General features: G+C 44.9%; 2 protein-coding genes across 2 annotated transcripts in view; one reads left to right on the top strand and one right to left on the bottom strand.

Annotated features, from left to right (window-relative positions):
• Window positions 1-17,500, bottom strand: part of LOC133991866 (NACHT, LRR and PYD domains-containing protein 14-like) — a 721,507-nt gene that overhangs the window by 533,555 nt on the left and 170,452 nt on the right. The window lies entirely within an intron of this gene.
• ubr2 (ubiquitin protein ligase E3 component n-recognin 2) overlaps window positions 1-17,500 on the top strand; it is a 27,563-nt gene that overhangs the window by 6,196 nt on the left and 3,867 nt on the right. Inside the window, 35 exon segments of the mRNA XM_062430969.1 lie at window positions 2,253-2,351; window positions 2,448-2,546; window positions 3,516-3,679; window positions 3,820-3,919; window positions 4,021-4,149; window positions 4,318-4,501; window positions 5,134-5,195; window positions 5,332-5,442; window positions 5,555-5,620; window positions 5,738-5,854; window positions 6,678-6,741; window positions 6,958-7,082; window positions 7,348-7,381; window positions 7,384-7,399; window positions 7,497-7,599; window positions 7,703-7,751; window positions 9,175-9,182; window positions 9,184-9,330; window positions 10,519-10,621; window positions 10,881-10,990; window positions 12,039-12,122; window positions 12,230-12,411; window positions 12,769-12,977; window positions 13,211-13,304; window positions 13,479-13,640; window positions 14,155-14,243; window positions 14,394-14,454; window positions 14,580-14,728; window positions 14,983-15,038; window positions 15,340-15,436; window positions 15,537-15,604; window positions 16,293-16,431; window positions 16,527-16,617; window positions 16,800-16,930; window positions 17,234-17,342. Coding sequence (XP_062286953.1) covers window positions 2,253-2,351; window positions 2,448-2,546; window positions 3,516-3,679; window positions 3,820-3,919; window positions 4,021-4,149; window positions 4,318-4,501; window positions 5,134-5,195; window positions 5,332-5,442; window positions 5,555-5,620; window positions 5,738-5,854; window positions 6,678-6,741; window positions 6,958-7,082; window positions 7,348-7,381; window positions 7,384-7,399; window positions 7,497-7,599; window positions 7,703-7,751; window positions 9,175-9,182; window positions 9,184-9,330; window positions 10,519-10,621; window positions 10,881-10,990; window positions 12,039-12,122; window positions 12,230-12,411; window positions 12,769-12,977; window positions 13,211-13,304; window positions 13,479-13,640; window positions 14,155-14,243; window positions 14,394-14,454; window positions 14,580-14,728; window positions 14,983-15,038; window positions 15,340-15,436; window positions 15,537-15,604; window positions 16,293-16,431; window positions 16,527-16,617; window positions 16,800-16,930; window positions 17,234-17,342 — 3,611 coding nt within the window.

Genomic DNA, 17,500 nt, shown 5'->3' on the forward strand with positions numbered 1-17,500 from the left:
CCTACCTGAAGCAAGCTGCCAGACATGGGTTGTCCGTTTCTTCGCAATCCGATAGATCTCGAGGCAGAATTAATTCGCAATGCCTTATGTCGGGAGATGTACTCAAGGCTCAATTGGATGTGCTTTCATTCCGAGATAAATATTTGTTAGAACGGTATCACTGTTCATTACACTCAATCATTTCTTAACATTGTCCGGCCATATCTGCCTTCTTGTTCATCTTATTTTTAGGAAGTATTTTATTTAATATTCATGTACACATCGTCACATGTTAGTCTTATAATCAATGACTCCAATATGTATTATATGTAAAATTGTGTTAAATAAAAGTGTTAAAATAGTGTAAAATGTTAATCTACTAAGCAGGATATTAGATGAGAGGACAGTGTGTTAAGCAGCTTTCTGTTGGGGGTTTAAATTACTACATGTTGAAGTAGCCACTGAATTAATATTTACTTTGTTTAATAGCCTACGTCAACTATGAATAAAATCAAAGCGAGGTACAATCATAGCCCAGCAAAATGTGCCTTACTTTTCTGAATTATGTTTTTTTATTTTATTTTTAGCTGCTTCCAAATACATTACACCACTTTTTCACCTGTATGCTACAATTTTAAGTGAGGTAAGTTAAGTCAGTGGAGTGGTGCATTAAAACTGAAGCATTGACTCGGGCAGCAGTTTTCTCCCATGCCGTTTCTCTCTCCTTAGCGTCTGCAGCGGTGTTACTTTTTGTGAAATATATGATCATATTCGCCACAGGCTTGCAGGGGGAGCTCCAGTTACAGGGAGGTAACGTAACTCAAGCTTTTTTTCTCAGTAGTTGCCATGGTGAATCAAGGTATCAGGGCTCCATTGATGATGGCTTTGTATAGTGGTCGCGCACGCGCCAAACTCAAGGTTAACATACTTAGAGTTGATTTACCTAATTCAGATCAGCTGTTCTGGAACGAGATACTCAGAGTTTCCCATCTCAGAGTAAGTCAACTTAGAGTTCTGGGTTAGACTCAGAGTTTGTTGAACCTCCTACCTGGAATACCCCCCAGATCAATACACTCGATCAATACACCTGATCAATACAGAACAAGTCAAACGTTGAACTTCAGTTTCAGATAATAACTTGACCTTTGCTCACAAACATAGAGTGTAAAACAGTAACAGTAACATTTAAGACAAATTTGATCTCGTTCAGAAACAGTCACACACACCTGATAAAAACACTCTAACACACATTTAAAGGATCACTGTGACTCATGATGATGATGTTCTGTGTTTGTTCTGTTCAAACATCCTCAAACACTCGCCTGTGTCTTTCTGCCGGTGAACAACAGTGATGTCTTTATCGTAATAGAAGATCTTTGTGTTGTTGTGACATTTAAAGACGCGGAGAAACTTTAATGATTCTTATTTTTCTATTCGATTCATTGAGAAAATAATCTGCGTTTTTTCTAATGTTTATTTATACTTTTATAGCTTTGATTGGTTTGGATGTGTTAGTTTGTTTTTGTAGTTGCTGCTCGCTGCCTGTAGGGGGCGATGAAGGGTCAGTCTGTAAAAAGACGGTCAAACAAACAGGAAATATAGAGCTGTTGTTCGGGACTATTTTCAGTGGCGGATGAATCGTGTGTGTGTGTGTGTGTGTGTGTGTGTGTGTGTGTGTGTGTGTGTGTGTGTGTGTGTGTGTGTGTGTGTGTGTGTGTGTGTGTGTGTTCACAGAGTGTGCTGACAGTGTTTTTAACTATGAGGAAGATGTAGAAGTTAAATTAAAATATTTATTAGTAGATCAGGTTTTGAATTAATAGCCTTTTTTTCGGTGACATTAGGGTAGGGCTGCTCGATTGTGGAAAAAATCATAATCACGATTATTTGGGTCAAAATCGAAATCACGAATATTAAAACGATTTTTTTAAAAACTTCACTTTACTTTGGGGCTGTAAATTACGGGAGAAAAGACACAACGGGAGAGCGGCAGGAGATGAGTCTAAAATACTGGAGAAAACCCGGGAAAACGGGATTGTTGGCAGCTGTACAGTGCTGTTGTGGGGGGGGGGAATGACAAAAAAATTATGTGAACTAAAAAAAACGTTTCCCCCGATTTGACTAGTTTTGACATCGTTTGGCCCCAAAATCGTTATCATGATCAAATTTCGATTAATTGAGCAGCCTTACATTTGGGGTTAATTTGGGGGGTTTGTGGGGGGCGTCGTCCCGGTAGCAGCGACCTCTGACCCAGAGGAAATGTCGTCCCCCTCTAGAACTACAGACGCCTCCAGACAGATTTTATGGAGGACGACCACGAGCGAGTGGTGTCAGTGACATCACTGTCTGTTCAGCTGTTCACCGTGCCGACCATGGTGAGTACACATCCTCCTGCTCCTCCTCCGCACCTACACACCTCTCTCTGTCTCTCTCTCTCTCTCTCTGCCTGTCTCTCTCTCTCCTGCTGTTAGAGCTATGAACGCTTGCAGAACGACTACGTGAGAGACGACCACGACCGTGAGTTCTCCATCACTGACCTGTCAGTGCAAATATTCACCGTCCCGTCGCTGGTGAGTTCAGTGGGTTTGTGTCGGAGGTGGTGACATCATCACAGAGTCATTCGTCATTTCCACTCCAGGTGTCTCTCATCAGATCAGATCACTCAGTTATGGCACTTTTCCACTACACAGTTCCAGCACGACTTGACTCGACTCTGTTTTTCTGCGTCTCCATCAGGGATAGTACCTGGTACCTGGTACTTTTTTTTTTTAGTATCTGCTCTGCCGAGGTTCCAAGCGAGCCGAGCCGATACTAAATGTGACGTCAACAGACTGCCGGCCACTGATTGGTCAGACAGTCACTGGAAGAGTCATGAGCCGTCCCACACAAGAATCAAACCTGACATTTTTAAATACCAACAACAGCGTTACAGCGATTCGTTTCTCTTCTCTTGCTTTGTGTGAGACAGAAAGCCTCAAACAGCAGCAAGTACACCATCGCCTCCATGTCCTCCATTGTTTATGTGATTGTGTCGCGTATAAAACGAAGTCACGGCAGTTTCGCAGAGCTGTGCTATGACGACACCGCCCACGTTGAGTAGGTACTTTTTTGTAATGGAAAAGGTTCCTGGAACCGTACCGAGTCGAGGCGAGTCGTGCTGGAACTGTGTAGTGGAAAAGCACCATCACATGTGTGTCTCTGTTGGTGCCGTAAATATCAGGTGTGACTCTCCTCCAGTCCAGCAGGAGGTGCTGACTCACCTGAAGCTCCGACAAAAACACCAGAAGAAGAAGAAATCATAATAATATAAAAACAGTAACTTTAATTTATGTTTCTAAACTGTAAAACCGACAAGAAGTAACCATGTTGAGTTTACTGTTCCTGGTTATTCCTCATCACCCGATCACAGCTTCAGGACTAACATGGACCAGTTTACCACCTTTAAAATCAGTGACATGATCCTTTAATTTAACCAGTCTGATCTTCAGAGGATTGTGGATTGATGTGTGTGTTTGTGTGTGTGTGTGTGTGTGTGTCAGGCCCGGATGCTGATGGTGGAGGAGAACCTGATGACCACCATCATCAGGACATTTGTGGATCACCTCCGTCACAGAGACCTGCAGGGACGCTTCCAGTTCGACCGCTACACGGCACAGCAGGCCTTCAAGTTCGGACGAGTCCAGAGCCTCATTGGAGACCTCAAGTAACCATCATACCCATTATATACCATTAACACCAATAATATACCATTAGCACCAGTACTATACCATTAGCACCAGTAATATACCATTTGCACCAGTTACACACAAGTTGCGCACCAGTGAGACCAGTTTGTGTGTACAGGTATGTCCTGATCAGTCGACCCTGCGAGTGGAGCGATGAGCTCAGAGAGAAGTTCCTGGAAGGTCTGGATTCGTTTCTGGAGCTGCTCAAGTGCATGCAGGTAACACAGAGGTTCACCTCACTCCTGTACAGGTAGACTGACTAACACCTGTACAGGCAGGTAGACTGACTGTGTGTCTCTCTGCACCTGTCTGTTTGCAGGGCATGGACCCAGTGGTGAGACAGGTGGGACAGCACATAGAGATGGAGCCTGAGTGGGAGGCAGCGTTCACTCTGCAGATGAAACTGACCCACATCATCTCCATGATCCAGGAGTGGTGCTCGACTGATGTAAGACAACATACAACATACAACATAACATACATAACATTAAAACATACAACATATATTACACAACTTTCAGAACTGAGTCCAGTAATTCTTAGGAATTGCATTATTTTCTTTGCTTGCAATTTTTTGACTGTTTGTGGTTTATGTGTGTGTGTGTGTGTGTCTCAGGAGCGTGTGCTGATCGATGCCTACCGGAGATGTCTGACCGCTCTCAGTCACTGTCATAGTGGCCTTCCGGATGGTGAGCAGCCAATCAGCTTGAGTCTAGCCGGTCACTGTGTGGAGACGTTCAGGTACCAGGTGTCTCAGGACAAAGTGTCCATACACCTGCCGGTCTGCAGGCTGCTGGCAGGTAAACACACACACACACACACACACTACACACTACACATACACACACACACACACTCCAGCTCAGACTCTAACCAGGCGGGGAGCTCCGGTCCTCTGAAATGAGGCCAACGCGGAAGTAACTTAAAGCTGCATTCTATCAAAAGGCCACCAGGGGGCGACCGTTTTGGTGTCAAAAGGACTTCCGTCTCTATACAAGTCAATGGAGAATTCACCAACTTCTCACTTGATTTCTAACCTCAGTAAACGTTTTCAAAATGTGTTTATGGTCTCAATCGCTAGTTTAAAGCCTTCTTCAATGCAGTATGATGTTCATTTGGGACATTTTGGCCTCCCTGATTTTATATGTGACGATAAAGCAGGGTATGCATTAGGGCGTGGCTACGTGGTGATTGACAGGTTGATTGGTTCACAGGTTCAGGAGGGCGCCTCATGCTCCTCCTGATGCCCATATAAGTAGAATCCCTGTTTTTATTTTTCCCAGCATGCACCTGAAATGTTCAAGATGGCGCTGCTCAGATCCGATACTATTGGCCTCCGAGCAGCAGTCCACAAACCAATGGGTGACGTCACGGATGTTACGTCCATTATATATACAGTCTATGAGTCTAACTGATAACGTTCCTCCCTCAGGTCTCCATGTTCTCCTCAGCAGGACGGAGGTTGCGTCTCGTTTCCCTGAGCAGCTCCCACTGGTCAGTAGTTCATATAATCAATCACACAGTCGTCAATAATTGATTATGTTTTCATTGAACCACATTCAGCCTGATCACTTCCACCCTCTGATCAACACATCAGTGATAATTAGTTGATGTGTGTTTATGTCCTCAGGGTGAACTCAGCCCCCCCCTCCTAATCGAACTACCTCTGCGCTGCCTGGTGCTCTGTGCCCAGGTGCATGCTGGGATGTGGAGGAGGAACGGCTTCTCTCTGATCAACCAGGTGAGCTGATAACCGATCAATACTCTCTGAAAAACTGATCGTCAATACTCTCTGATAACTGATCAGTACTCTGATCACAGTGACTTATTCTGATATATTTTCTCTGTTTCAGATTTATTATTATCACAACGTCAAGTGCAGAGTGGAGATGTTCGACAAAGATGTCATCATGCTGCAGGTAGAACCCGACTCTACTGACAGAACCCGACTCTACTGACAGAACCTGACTCTACTGACAGAACCTGACTCTACTGTGTTACCCCTCTTAACGTCTCTCTGTTGGGCTTTCTTGCAGGCCGGAGCGTCCATGATGGATCCAAACCACTTCCTGATGATAGTTCTCAGTCGATTTGAACTTTTTCACATTTTCAGCTCCGCAGACTGCAGGAAAAGATACAGAGAAGCCAACAAGGTCAGTACTGACTCTACTGAGACTCTACTGAGACTCTACTGAGACGCTACTGACTCTACTGAGACTCTACTGAGACTCTACTGAGACTCTACTGGCTCTCTACTGGCTCTACTGACTCTACTGACACTCTACTGAGACTCTACTGACACTGTACTGACTCTACTGACTCTACTGACACTCTACTGACACTCTACTGACATTATACTGTCTCTACTGACACTCTGACACTCTACTGACATTCTACTGTCTCTACTGAGACTCTACTGAGACTCTACTGACTCTCTACTGACTCTCTACTGACTCTACTGAGACTCTACTGACTCTACTGACTACTGACTCTCTACTGAGACTCTACTGACTCTACTGACACTCTACTGACTCTACTGACACTCTACTGACACTCTACTGTCTCTACTGAGACTCTACTGACTCTACCGAGACTCTACTGACTCTACTGACTCTACTGACTCTACTGAGACTCTACTGACTCTACTGACTCTCTACTGACACTCTACTGTCTCTACTGAGACTCTACTGACTCTACTGACTCTCTACTGACACTCTACTGTCTCTACTGAGACTCTACTGACACTCTACTGAGACTCTACTGACACTCTACTGACTCTACTGACACTCTACTGAGACTCTACTGACTCTACTGACTCTACTGAGACTCTACTGACTACTGAGACTCTACTGACTCTACTGAGACTCTACTGACTCTCTACTGGCTCTACTGACTCTACTGACACTCTACTGTCTCTACTGTCTCTACTGACTCTCTACTGACTACCTGTCTGTCTCTCACCTGTCTGTGTGGCAGGATGTGGTCCAGCAGAACAACACTCTGATTGAGGAGATGCTTCACCTCATCATCATGGTCGTCGGTAAGTGAAAGCGTCTGTGCTGCTTCATCTTTATTTATAAAGATTTTAACTTTTTTTTAAGGAGACAGTGTGAACAGCTTATTTAAGTCTGCAGGGTCCTAAAGGGAGTCAGGTTACGTATGTTTACCTATGGAGCAGTTACCTGGTTAGTGTCTGATTGTTGGGTTAAAGGTGTGTATGTGTGTGTATATATTTGTGTGTGTGTGTGTCTCTCAGGTGAGCGGTACATGGCGGGTGTCGGACAGGTGGAGCCCTTTGATGAGGTCAGAAGAGAAATCATCCATCAGCTGTCAATCAGACCGATGGCTCACAGCGAACTGGTGAAGGCTCTGCCCGAGAATGTGAGACACCTACCTGGTCTATCTGTTTACCTGTCTACTTGTCTACCTGTCTCTCTGTCTCTCTCTCTGTCTCTCTCTCTCTCTCTCTCTCTCTCTCTCTCTCTCTCTCTCTCTCTCTCTCCCTCTCTCTTTCTCTCTCTTTCTCTTTCTCTCTCTTTCTCTACCTCTCTCTCTCTCTCTCTTTCCTTCTCTACCTCTTTCTCTCTCTCTCTCTCTCCCTCTCTCTTGTTTGACTTCAGACAGTTGATGTGTTTCTTGTCTTCAGGGTAATAAGGAGACGGGTCTGGAGCGAGTCATTGACGTGTTGCTTCATTCAAGTCAGTCTAGATTTTTTAACACTTCCACCTTAAATACAAACATCAATCCATCTTAAATAAACACTCAGTCCACCTTAAAACACCCTTCACCTTGCAGGAAGCCAGGTGTGACAGGTCGAGGTCTGTATGAACTGCGTCCAGAGTGGAACAAACACTTCAACCTGTACTTCCATCACTACAGCAGAGCCGACCAGTCCAAGGTACGCACCCATCAGGTTATTGATCGGTTATTGATCTGTGATGATGATCTGCTGTGTTGTCATGGTAACAGTGTGTGATGTGTCTGTGTGTGTGTGCGTGCAGGCGGAGGAGGCTCAGAGGAAGCTGAGGAGACAGAACGGAGAGGACACAGGTAAACACAACTGAGTGTCACAGGTAGACTGAATCAGCTGATGCCTTCATGGTGCAGAATAATACGGGGGGGGACAGGTGACTAATACTAGCTCATCAGATCAGGTGCGAATCTGCCAGTTTACAAACATTAGTAGTAGTGATTTATTTTGGTCCTAATTAACAATTATCCAAAAGAATGCACATAGAAATAAATAAATAAATGACAAGGCATTAAATCAAATTACATTAATTCTTAATAACATTTCATCACTAATGTTATAAACTCAGATTCCGTCAGCAGCTGGTTGACGTTCACTGTTCAGAAAAAGTGATTTTAACAAGATTTTTTATTTATATAGAGAGCTTTTCATACTCAGGAGCACCTCAATGAGCTTTACATAAAAACAAAACATTTAACAGTAAAAATTGGAAACTAAGAAACATAAAAACATACAATTAAAAAAACAAAAACACAATAATAGTAAAAATTTAAAATATTAAAACATACAATTTAAAAACAAGAAAACCCCAAATAAAACAAAGTACACAAAAATAGAAAGAGAGAAAAATAAAATATAAACTAGACTAAATAGAGCATAAAATAATGATTTGTATTAAAGTCATTAAAAGGACAAACAGTGCTAATGATATATTAAATTGTAAAGTGCTTTGAAAGAGCTCAATCATAAGCACAGGAGAAGAGAAATGTTTTTAACCTGGATTTTTTCCCTCATCTCCTTCTTTCCTTTCCTCCCTTCCTTCCTCCTTTCCTTCCTTCTTCCTCCCTTCCATCCTTCTGTCTTCCCTCCTTCCTTCCTCCCTTCCCACCTTGACTCGAAGACAACAGGAAGGTTAAATACACTGTAGGTGATAAAATATGTAATATTTATCATTCTTTTGTGGTTACACCATTTGACATTTTCAGGAGCATTCAGTCTTACTTTTGGTAAAAAAATGGTGCAAATGTCATTTCAAATGATATAAAACCAACAAAAATACTAAATGTACATTTTAACAAACCTGATGCTGCTTTTAAAACTAGTTTAACTGATTTATGAATTCATCATCTTACCAACACATATTAGTTACTGACCCACGTTCCTCTTGTTCATACTGACTATTAAAAGATGCCGTTTAAAACTATTACACTTTTATCCAGTTTTCTCTTATTGATCTTTTTTTAAAATATATTAATTATATTAAACTGGTTGTAACTCGGACGTCCATGATGTCTTGCTGCTACAGACCTCCATGATGTCTTGCTGCTACGGACATCCATGATGTCTTGCTGCTATGGAGCCGCTGAGTTCAGTCTGAATTTATCTCCAATAAAACCAACAAAAATACTAAATGTACATTTTAACAAACCTTGTGTGTGTGTGTGTGTGTGTGTGTGTGTGTGTGTGTGTGTGTGTGTGTGTGTGTGTGTGTGTGTGTTCCAGCCCTGCCCCCCCCCAGTGCCCCCGCCTCTCTGTCCCCTGTTCGGCAGCCTGGTGAACCTGCTGCAGTGTGACGTGCTGCTGGCTGTGGAGGGAGCCGTGCTGCAGTGGGCTGTGGAGCCCAGCGGAGGAGGCTGGACCGAGTCCATGCTGCAGAGGGTGAGACACACACTCATCGTTCCTCTCACTGGTGCACGATACTGGACGTTCACACACACAGACAGGACATGAAGGAGCTCGGTGCTGTTCCTCCTGTCTGCAGGTCAGGAAGCAGCCAGAGTTTGAACTGCTCTCAGCTCTGTTTCTGACTGCAGCAGTTTGAATGTCTTCCAGGAGAGAAATGCTCCGTTGTCTCAGTATTTAAACAGGATCACGTCTCCTCTGCCTCTCAGTGACACATGGTCAGACAGCACAGTGTACAAACTCAACCTTAAAGCTACTCTTACCTTTCTTGCATTCCACACAGCACTTTGTAAAAAACTTGAACAGCAACAACACTGTCCCGCTTTTGTCGGTCATTGTCAGTCGCTACTGTCTGTTTATCTCCGTGGATCATGGATGTATTATAATGCCGTGGATCCACAACAGACTCTCTTCCGGGTGGGCTCGCGATTACGTAATGCGGAAGGATAAAACAGGCAGGTCGCTCGGCCAAACATATCAATCGGACCATAGATATGATTGGTCAGAGTTTTCACAGAATATTATGAGAATGGAATAATAATGAGTTTCTATGCCTGGTGGATCTCTCAAACATTTTAGAGCCATTACCTTATTAATAGCATTTTAACCTAAACAAAAAATGTGTAAAAAATGTAACAAAGGTAAGGGGAGCTTTAACTTAGCTCAACTCTGCCGAAAAACACTTGAAACAAAACTGGAAAAAGCCGACCGTGACGGTGCACAGCTTCCTTATTCACTGTGATATCTTGTTAATGAGGACATGGAAACACATTATTTGGAAATTAATTTCTTCTCTATGCGTCAGCACAACAGCATCAGGAGAAACTAACAGACCAGTCAGAGCTGAGCTGTTTTTACTGTTACACGTAACACATGTAAAACAGCTGTAAGCTTGAGGCTGAGCTGCTACTCTGAGTCTGTATGTGTGAATATGATGCAACACCGCTGTCAGCTTTATTAGATTTCTGAATGGATTAACATGCAGATCTCATGTGGTACAAAAAATACTGATGTGGATCAATAAAGTATAAACATGCAGGACTGAATTCAGATTATATCACAGTTTTAAAATCTCTACAGTTTGACTCACGGGGGGCGCCACAGTCCTCTGATGTGGAAATAACCTGTGTGTGTGTGTGTGTGTGTGTGTGTGTGTGTTTGTAGGTGCTCCACCTGGTGGGCATGGCTCTGCTGGAGGAGCAGCAGCAGCTGGAGAACAGCAGCGGATACGATGACGTCACTTTCAACTACACCAGCAAGATCACACGTTAGTACACACACACACACACACACACACTCTCACACACACTCACACTCTCAAACTCACTCAGACACACACACTCACACTCATTTTCACACACACTCTCTCACACAAACACACACACTCTCAGCAGACAGTTTCTTTAGCATTTTTAAATTATTTATTTATTTATTTATTTATAAATAAATGTCAAATAGTATTCTGATGTCTTACATTTGTGCCTTGCCTTGCCATATACTCTGAACGTTTCTCTGTGTGTGTTCAGGTCCAGGTGAAGCTCCCAGTACTTCAGGAAGTGTTCTGGCTCTGCTGGAGAGTCTGCAGAATGCTCCTCACCTGGAAGTCCACAAAGACATGATCACCTGGATCCTCAAGGTATGACCCAGGCCCAAAGATAGCTTCATCATGTATAACAGGAAGCTCCCTTCCTTCTTTCCTCTGTCCTTCTTTCCCTCCTTTCCTTCTTCCCTTTCTCTTTTCCTTTCTCCCTCCCTCCTACCTTCTTTCCTTCCTTCTTTCCTCCGTCCTTCCTTCCTTCCTTTCCTTCCTCCCTTCCTTCTTTCCTTTCCTCCCTCCCCTCCTTCTTTTCCTTCCTCCCTCCTACCTTCCTTCCTTCTTTCCTCTGTCCTTCCTTCCTTCCCTTCCTTCTTTCCTTTCCTACCTTCCCTCCTCCCTCCTTCCTTCCTCCCTTATCTCCTTCTTTCCTTTCCTCCCTTCCTTCCTCCTTTCCTTCCTTCTTCCTCCCTTCCATCCTTCCGTCCTCCCTCCCTTCCCTCCTTCCTTCCTCCCTTCCCACCTTGACTCGAGGACAACAGGAGGGTTAAATACACTGTAGGTGATAAAATATGTAATATTTATCATTCTTTTGTGGTTACACCATTTGACATTTTCAGGAGCATTCAGTATTACTTTTGGTAAAAATGGTGCAAATGTCATTTCAAATGATATAAAACCAACAAAAATACTAAATGTACATTTTAACAAACCTGATGCTGCTTTTAAATCTAGTTTAACTGATTTATGAATTCATCATCTTACCAACACGTATTAGTTACTGACCCATGTTCCTCTTGTTCATACTGACTATTAACAGATGCTGTTTAAAACTATTATACATTGATCCAGTTTTCTCTTATTGATCTTTTTTTAATATATTGATTATATTGAACTGGGCGTAACTCGGACGTCCATGATGTCTTGCTGCTATGGACCTCCATGATGTCTTGCTGCTACGGAGCCGCTGAGTTCAGTCTGGATTTATCTCCAATAAAACCAACAAAAATACTTGATGTACATTTTAACAAACCTGGTGTGTGTGTGTGTTTGTGTGTGTGTGTGTGTGTTTGTGTGTGTGTGTGTGTGTGTGTGTGTGTGTGTGTGTGTGTGTGTGTGTGTGTGTGTGTGTGTGTGTGTGTGTGTGCAGATGGTGGCGAACATCAAAACCATCAGAGAGCGTTCATCCGCCACCTCCAGCATCACCATCAGCCAGGGACAGGGACCGGAGGAGGTACGACACACACACACACACACACACACCTGACCAACCTGCTGCACCTCCACCCGACTGACCCGCTTGAATTGAAAGTGACGGGTGGTGCTGTTGTTTCCTTGCAGACGGTGCGTGACAAAGACAAGGCAGAGAGGAAGAGGAAGGCGGAGATGGCTCGGCTCCGGAGGGAGAAGATCATGGCTCAGATGTCAGAGATGCAGAAACATTTTATCAATGAGAACAAAGAACTGTTCCAACAGAGTCTGGAAGAGCTGGAGGCGTCTACGTCAGCTGCTGCAGAGCACAGGTACACCTAACTACACCCACCTAACTACATCTGTCTCCTCCCAACTACACCCAACTACACCTGTCTGCACCCACCTACACCTGTCTGCACCCAACTACACCCATCTTACTACACCTGTCTCCACCCAACTACACCCTACTACAACTCCCAACTACACCCACCTATACCTGTCTACACCTAACTACACACTACTTCTACTACAATTGTCTACACCCGTCTGCATCCAACTACACCTGTTTACACCTAACTACACCTGTCTGCACCCAACTACACCTGTCTGCACCTGTCTCCGTCTACATAACGACTACATAATGAAAACTCCATCAAACATAGAAATATCTTCTTTCTCCCTCCCAGTCCTCCCAGTTTGGAGATGTCCAGTGTCTCCCAGGTGTGTGTTGGTCCCAGGAGGTTGGGTGTAGCTGAGCGCCGTCAGCTGGTAACGTGCATCCTGTGCCAGGAGGAGCAGGAGGTCAAAGGTCACGGCAGGGCCATGGTGCTGGCAGCGTTCGTCCAGAGGTCCACCGTTTTATCCAAAAACCGACGCCGCGCCCTGCCGAACGCAGGTGGGCAGAGCTTCACTGTGACATCACAGAGACAGTAACCAATCAGCAGGGTTTCTCTCTCTCTCTTTCTCTCTGTCTGTCTCTCTCTCTCTCTCTCTCTCTCTCTCTCTCTCTCTCTCTCTCTCTCTCTCTCTCTACATTGCTCATTCACTCTACAACTGAGTTATTGTTTAAAGGGGCTACACTAGTTGTATAACACATTTATTGTGTGTGTGTGTGTGTGTTTGTTTCAGAGCGTCATGACCCTGTCTTCATGCATCCTGATTTGTCTCTGGGTATCCACACCGCCAGCTGTGGACACATCATGCACGCCACCTGCTGGCAGAGGTGAGTCACTGCAGCTCACACAAGACTTAAAATAATGAATTTACTTTTCGGTAAAAATAGCTTTGTCCCTCCTCAGGACAAATCTTACATCAGAAAAAAGTATGTTTCAGTCCTAAAGTGTCTCTTCAGCAGGAATAAAGCTGTGTGTGTGTGTTTGTGTGTGTGTGTGTTCAGGTACTTCGAGGCCGTGCAGCTGAAGGAGCAGCGACGGCAGCAGCGTCTGCGAGGTCACACCAGCTACGATGTGGAGAACGGAGAGTTCCTGTGTCCGCTCTGCGAATGTCTGAGCAACACTGTGATTCCCCTGCTGCCTCACGCACACTCACCTGACCACAGGTACACACACACACACACACACACACACACACACACACACTCACCTGACCACAGGTATACACACACAAACGCACACTCACCTGACCACAGGTACACACACACACACAAACACACACACTCACCTGACCACAGGTACACACACACACCTGACCACAGGTACACACACACACACACACACTCACCTGACCACAGGTACACACACACACACACACAAACGCACACTCACCTGACCACAGGTACACACACACACACACACACACGCACACTCACCTGACCACAAATACACACACACACACACACTCACACACGCACACTTACCTGACCACAGGTACACACACACACACGCACGCACACACACACACACACACACACACACACGCACACTCACCTGACCACAGATTCACACACACCTGACTACAGCTACACACACCTGACTACAACTACACACACCTGACTACAACTACACACACCTGACCACAGGTACACACCTGATGAATTTATTTTTCTCTTCCAGTGTCGATCATCCCAGTCTGGAGGTGTGGCTAAAGACGACCAATCAGCAGATAGCAGCACTACACTCCGCCCACAGGAAACAGTCTGAAGGTTAGTCACCTGTCAATCATTTAGAGGCGGAGTCACACTGAGTCAATGTGTGTGTTTATTTGGGTGTGTGTGTGTATTAATGTGTGTGTGTGTGTGTGTGTTAATGTGCGTGTGTGTGTTTGTTTGTGTGTGTATTTGTTTGTGTTTCAGATGCAGCGGAGGGGGCGGAGCCTCCTGTTCCTGAAGGATTCAGAATCGACTTCACTCCACTGTGAGTCACAGCTGTTTAAACTGATCCCGATTGTATCACAGAGTCCACTGCTTTAAAGTATGAAATGAGACAGCTCACCTGGTTTAGCATGATGATGTCAGCGGTGATGTCACTGTGTGCTGCAGGAACCCGTTCTCCAGCAGCGTCAGCGAGATGATCACAACCTTCAGCATGTCCACCTATAAGGTCGGACTAAAGGTCAACCCCAACGAGCAAGACCAGAGAATCCCAGTGCTGAGCTGGTCCACCTGCGCCTACACCATCCAGGCTATAGGTACACACACACACACACACACACACACACACACACACACACAGACACACACACACCATCCAGGCTATACGTACACACACACACACACAGACACACACACACACACACACCATCCAGGCTATAGGTACACACACACACGCACACAGACACACACAGACACACACATACACACACACACACACACACACATACACACACACACACACACCTACCTGTGAGGTCAGAGGTGGAGCTGACTGTGTGTATGTTTGCAGAGCGCCTCCTGATGGACGAGGAGAAGCCCTTGTTTGGAAGTTTACCTTGCAGACAGGTAACACACTCTTCCTGTTTCATGTTCTCCAATAACAAACCTGACAGAGCTGAGCTTTGATTGGACGGAGAGCCGGAGCGTCTAAAATACAGGAAGTTATCGTAGTTTATTAGCTGTGTTGTTAACGTTGAGTTTAATAGAAGCTAATGAGCTTCTCTACTGTATGTTCTCCTCTGGAATAACTGTTAAATAAAGTGATTAACAATCCTGAGCACAATGTTAAAGTGTGTGTGTGTGTGTGTGTGTGTGTGTGTGTGTGTGTGTGTGTGTGTGTGTGTGTGTGTGTGTGTGTGTGTTACAGGATGACTGTCTGAGCTCCCTCACCAGGTTCAGTTCAGCCTGTTGGACTGCAGCTCCACTGACAACAGTTCACACGCAGTTCATCAGACTGTTTGCAGGTAAACACACACACACACACACACACACACAGGCAAGCATTAATACACACTAATATGTTTGTAATTCTATAATAAATGTGTGTGTGTGTGTGTGTTGTAGCTCTGGTTCCAGACCTCCAGGTAGAAAACACTCCATGTATTCTGGACGTCGACATGTTTCACCTGCTGGTGAGTTTCATTACTACAAATCAGTTCAGATCCAGTTTAAACCCAGTACAGATCTTGTATACCCCTTTTCCACCGAGCTGGAGCCGGTGCTGGTTCGCAGCTGGTGCTAGAGCCAGTGCTCAGTTGGTGCTAACCCGAGCACCTCTTTCGAACCTGTTGCTTTTCCACCGACAAGGAGCCACGCGATTACGTCACTGTATAACGTAGCCAGCGCGCGCCTTTGAAGCACTTCCATGATTCACCAGTGAGAGGCAGCAACATGCCGCAAGGCATCTAGCCTGCCGGAAACGAAGAAGAAGAAGCAGAAGAAGACAGCTCTGGCAAAAAAAAATGATAAGAAATAGTGCTTTTAATCAACAAATGTTTAACCCTCTGTAAATGACCGTTAGCCCCGCTAGTCTGCTAATAAACGTTAACCCCGTTAGCCGGCTAATAAACGTTAACCCCGTTAGCCGGCTAATAAACGTTAGCCCCGCCCGCTGACTTAATTGGTTCTTGCTTTAGACCAGCAAAGAGTTGGTGCTCGCTGTGGCTCCCGTTCTGAGGCTCGGGGCTGGAGCTCCAGCTCGGTGGAAAAGGGGTAGTACAGATCCAGTTTAGATCCAGTTTAGATCCTGTATAGATCCAGTATAGATCCAGTATAGATCCAGTATAAACCAGTATAAACCAGTTCTCTCTCTCTCTGCAGGTTTACAGCGTGTTGTCCTACAGCTCAGTTCACTGTCTCGACCAATCGGGACAGACTGTTGTTGACTCCGCCCACCTTCACCTGCTTCACCTGATCACTGTAGCTCACCTGGTTCAGATCCTGCTCACCTCCACAACAGGTAACACACACACACACACACACACACACACACACACACACACAAACACACAGGGATCAGTGCAGGTGATGTGACTCCCACCTGTGTGCTTGCAGAGGAGGTGTGTATGGATCAGGATGGAGGAGAATCGGAGGAGGAGGAGCTCACCTGTCAGCTGTACAACACACTGAGGACACATCTGGGCAGGTGAGCTCATTCTAACCTTCCAGATGTTCAGACAGATGTTGATCTAGTCTAGACTTCATCATTCATTCATTTAAAGATGAAGGAGTGGATTAGTGTGTGTGTTTTACCTGCTGACCTGTGTGTGTGTGTGTGTGTGTGTGTGTGTGTGTGTGTGTGTGTGTGTGTGTGTGTGTATTGATCAGTGCGTTACCTGAGGTGACCTCTGGGTGGCAGCTGCTGCGTTGTGTGAAAGCCGGCGTCCTGCCTTTCCTCAGAGCCGTCGCTCTCTTCTTCCACTACTTGAACTCTACAGCTCCACCTGCTGACCTGCTGGGTAATAACACACACACACACACACACACACACACACACACTAACATGGTGATATATATATATACACTGTTTCAGTTATTTATGAAGATATAATAGTGATGAAAATATTAACAATGATCTGTGTGCAGCTTAGTAAGAAATAATATTATCTGACAAATAAAATGTCAATCAGGTAAACATTGTGAAGAACCATATGTAAAATTTAATAAAGACATATTAAACATTACTACATACTTTAATTTCCTTTCTTTGTATCTTCAGGTGATTTCATATAAATTGTGTGTGTGTGTGTGTGTGTGTGTAGTTGCAGGTCCTGGTCAGTGGGAGGCGCTGTGCAGCTACCTCGGCCTTCCCTCCAACCTGCTGCAGCTCTGCCAGAGCCAACACACACTGCTGGAGCCGCTCATACACAGGTAACACACACACGCACACACACAAACGCACACACTCGCACACTCACACACACACACACACATACACACACTGCTGGAGCCGCTCATACACAGGTAACACACACACGCACACACACAAACGCACACACTCACACACACACACACACATACACACACTG

Source organism: Scomber scombrus, chromosome 12 (genome assembly GCF_963691925.1).
Source record: "Scomber scombrus chromosome 12, fScoSco1.1, whole genome shotgun sequence".
Classification (NCBI taxonomy): Eukaryota; Metazoa; Chordata; class Actinopteri; order Scombriformes; family Scombridae; genus Scomber; species Scomber scombrus.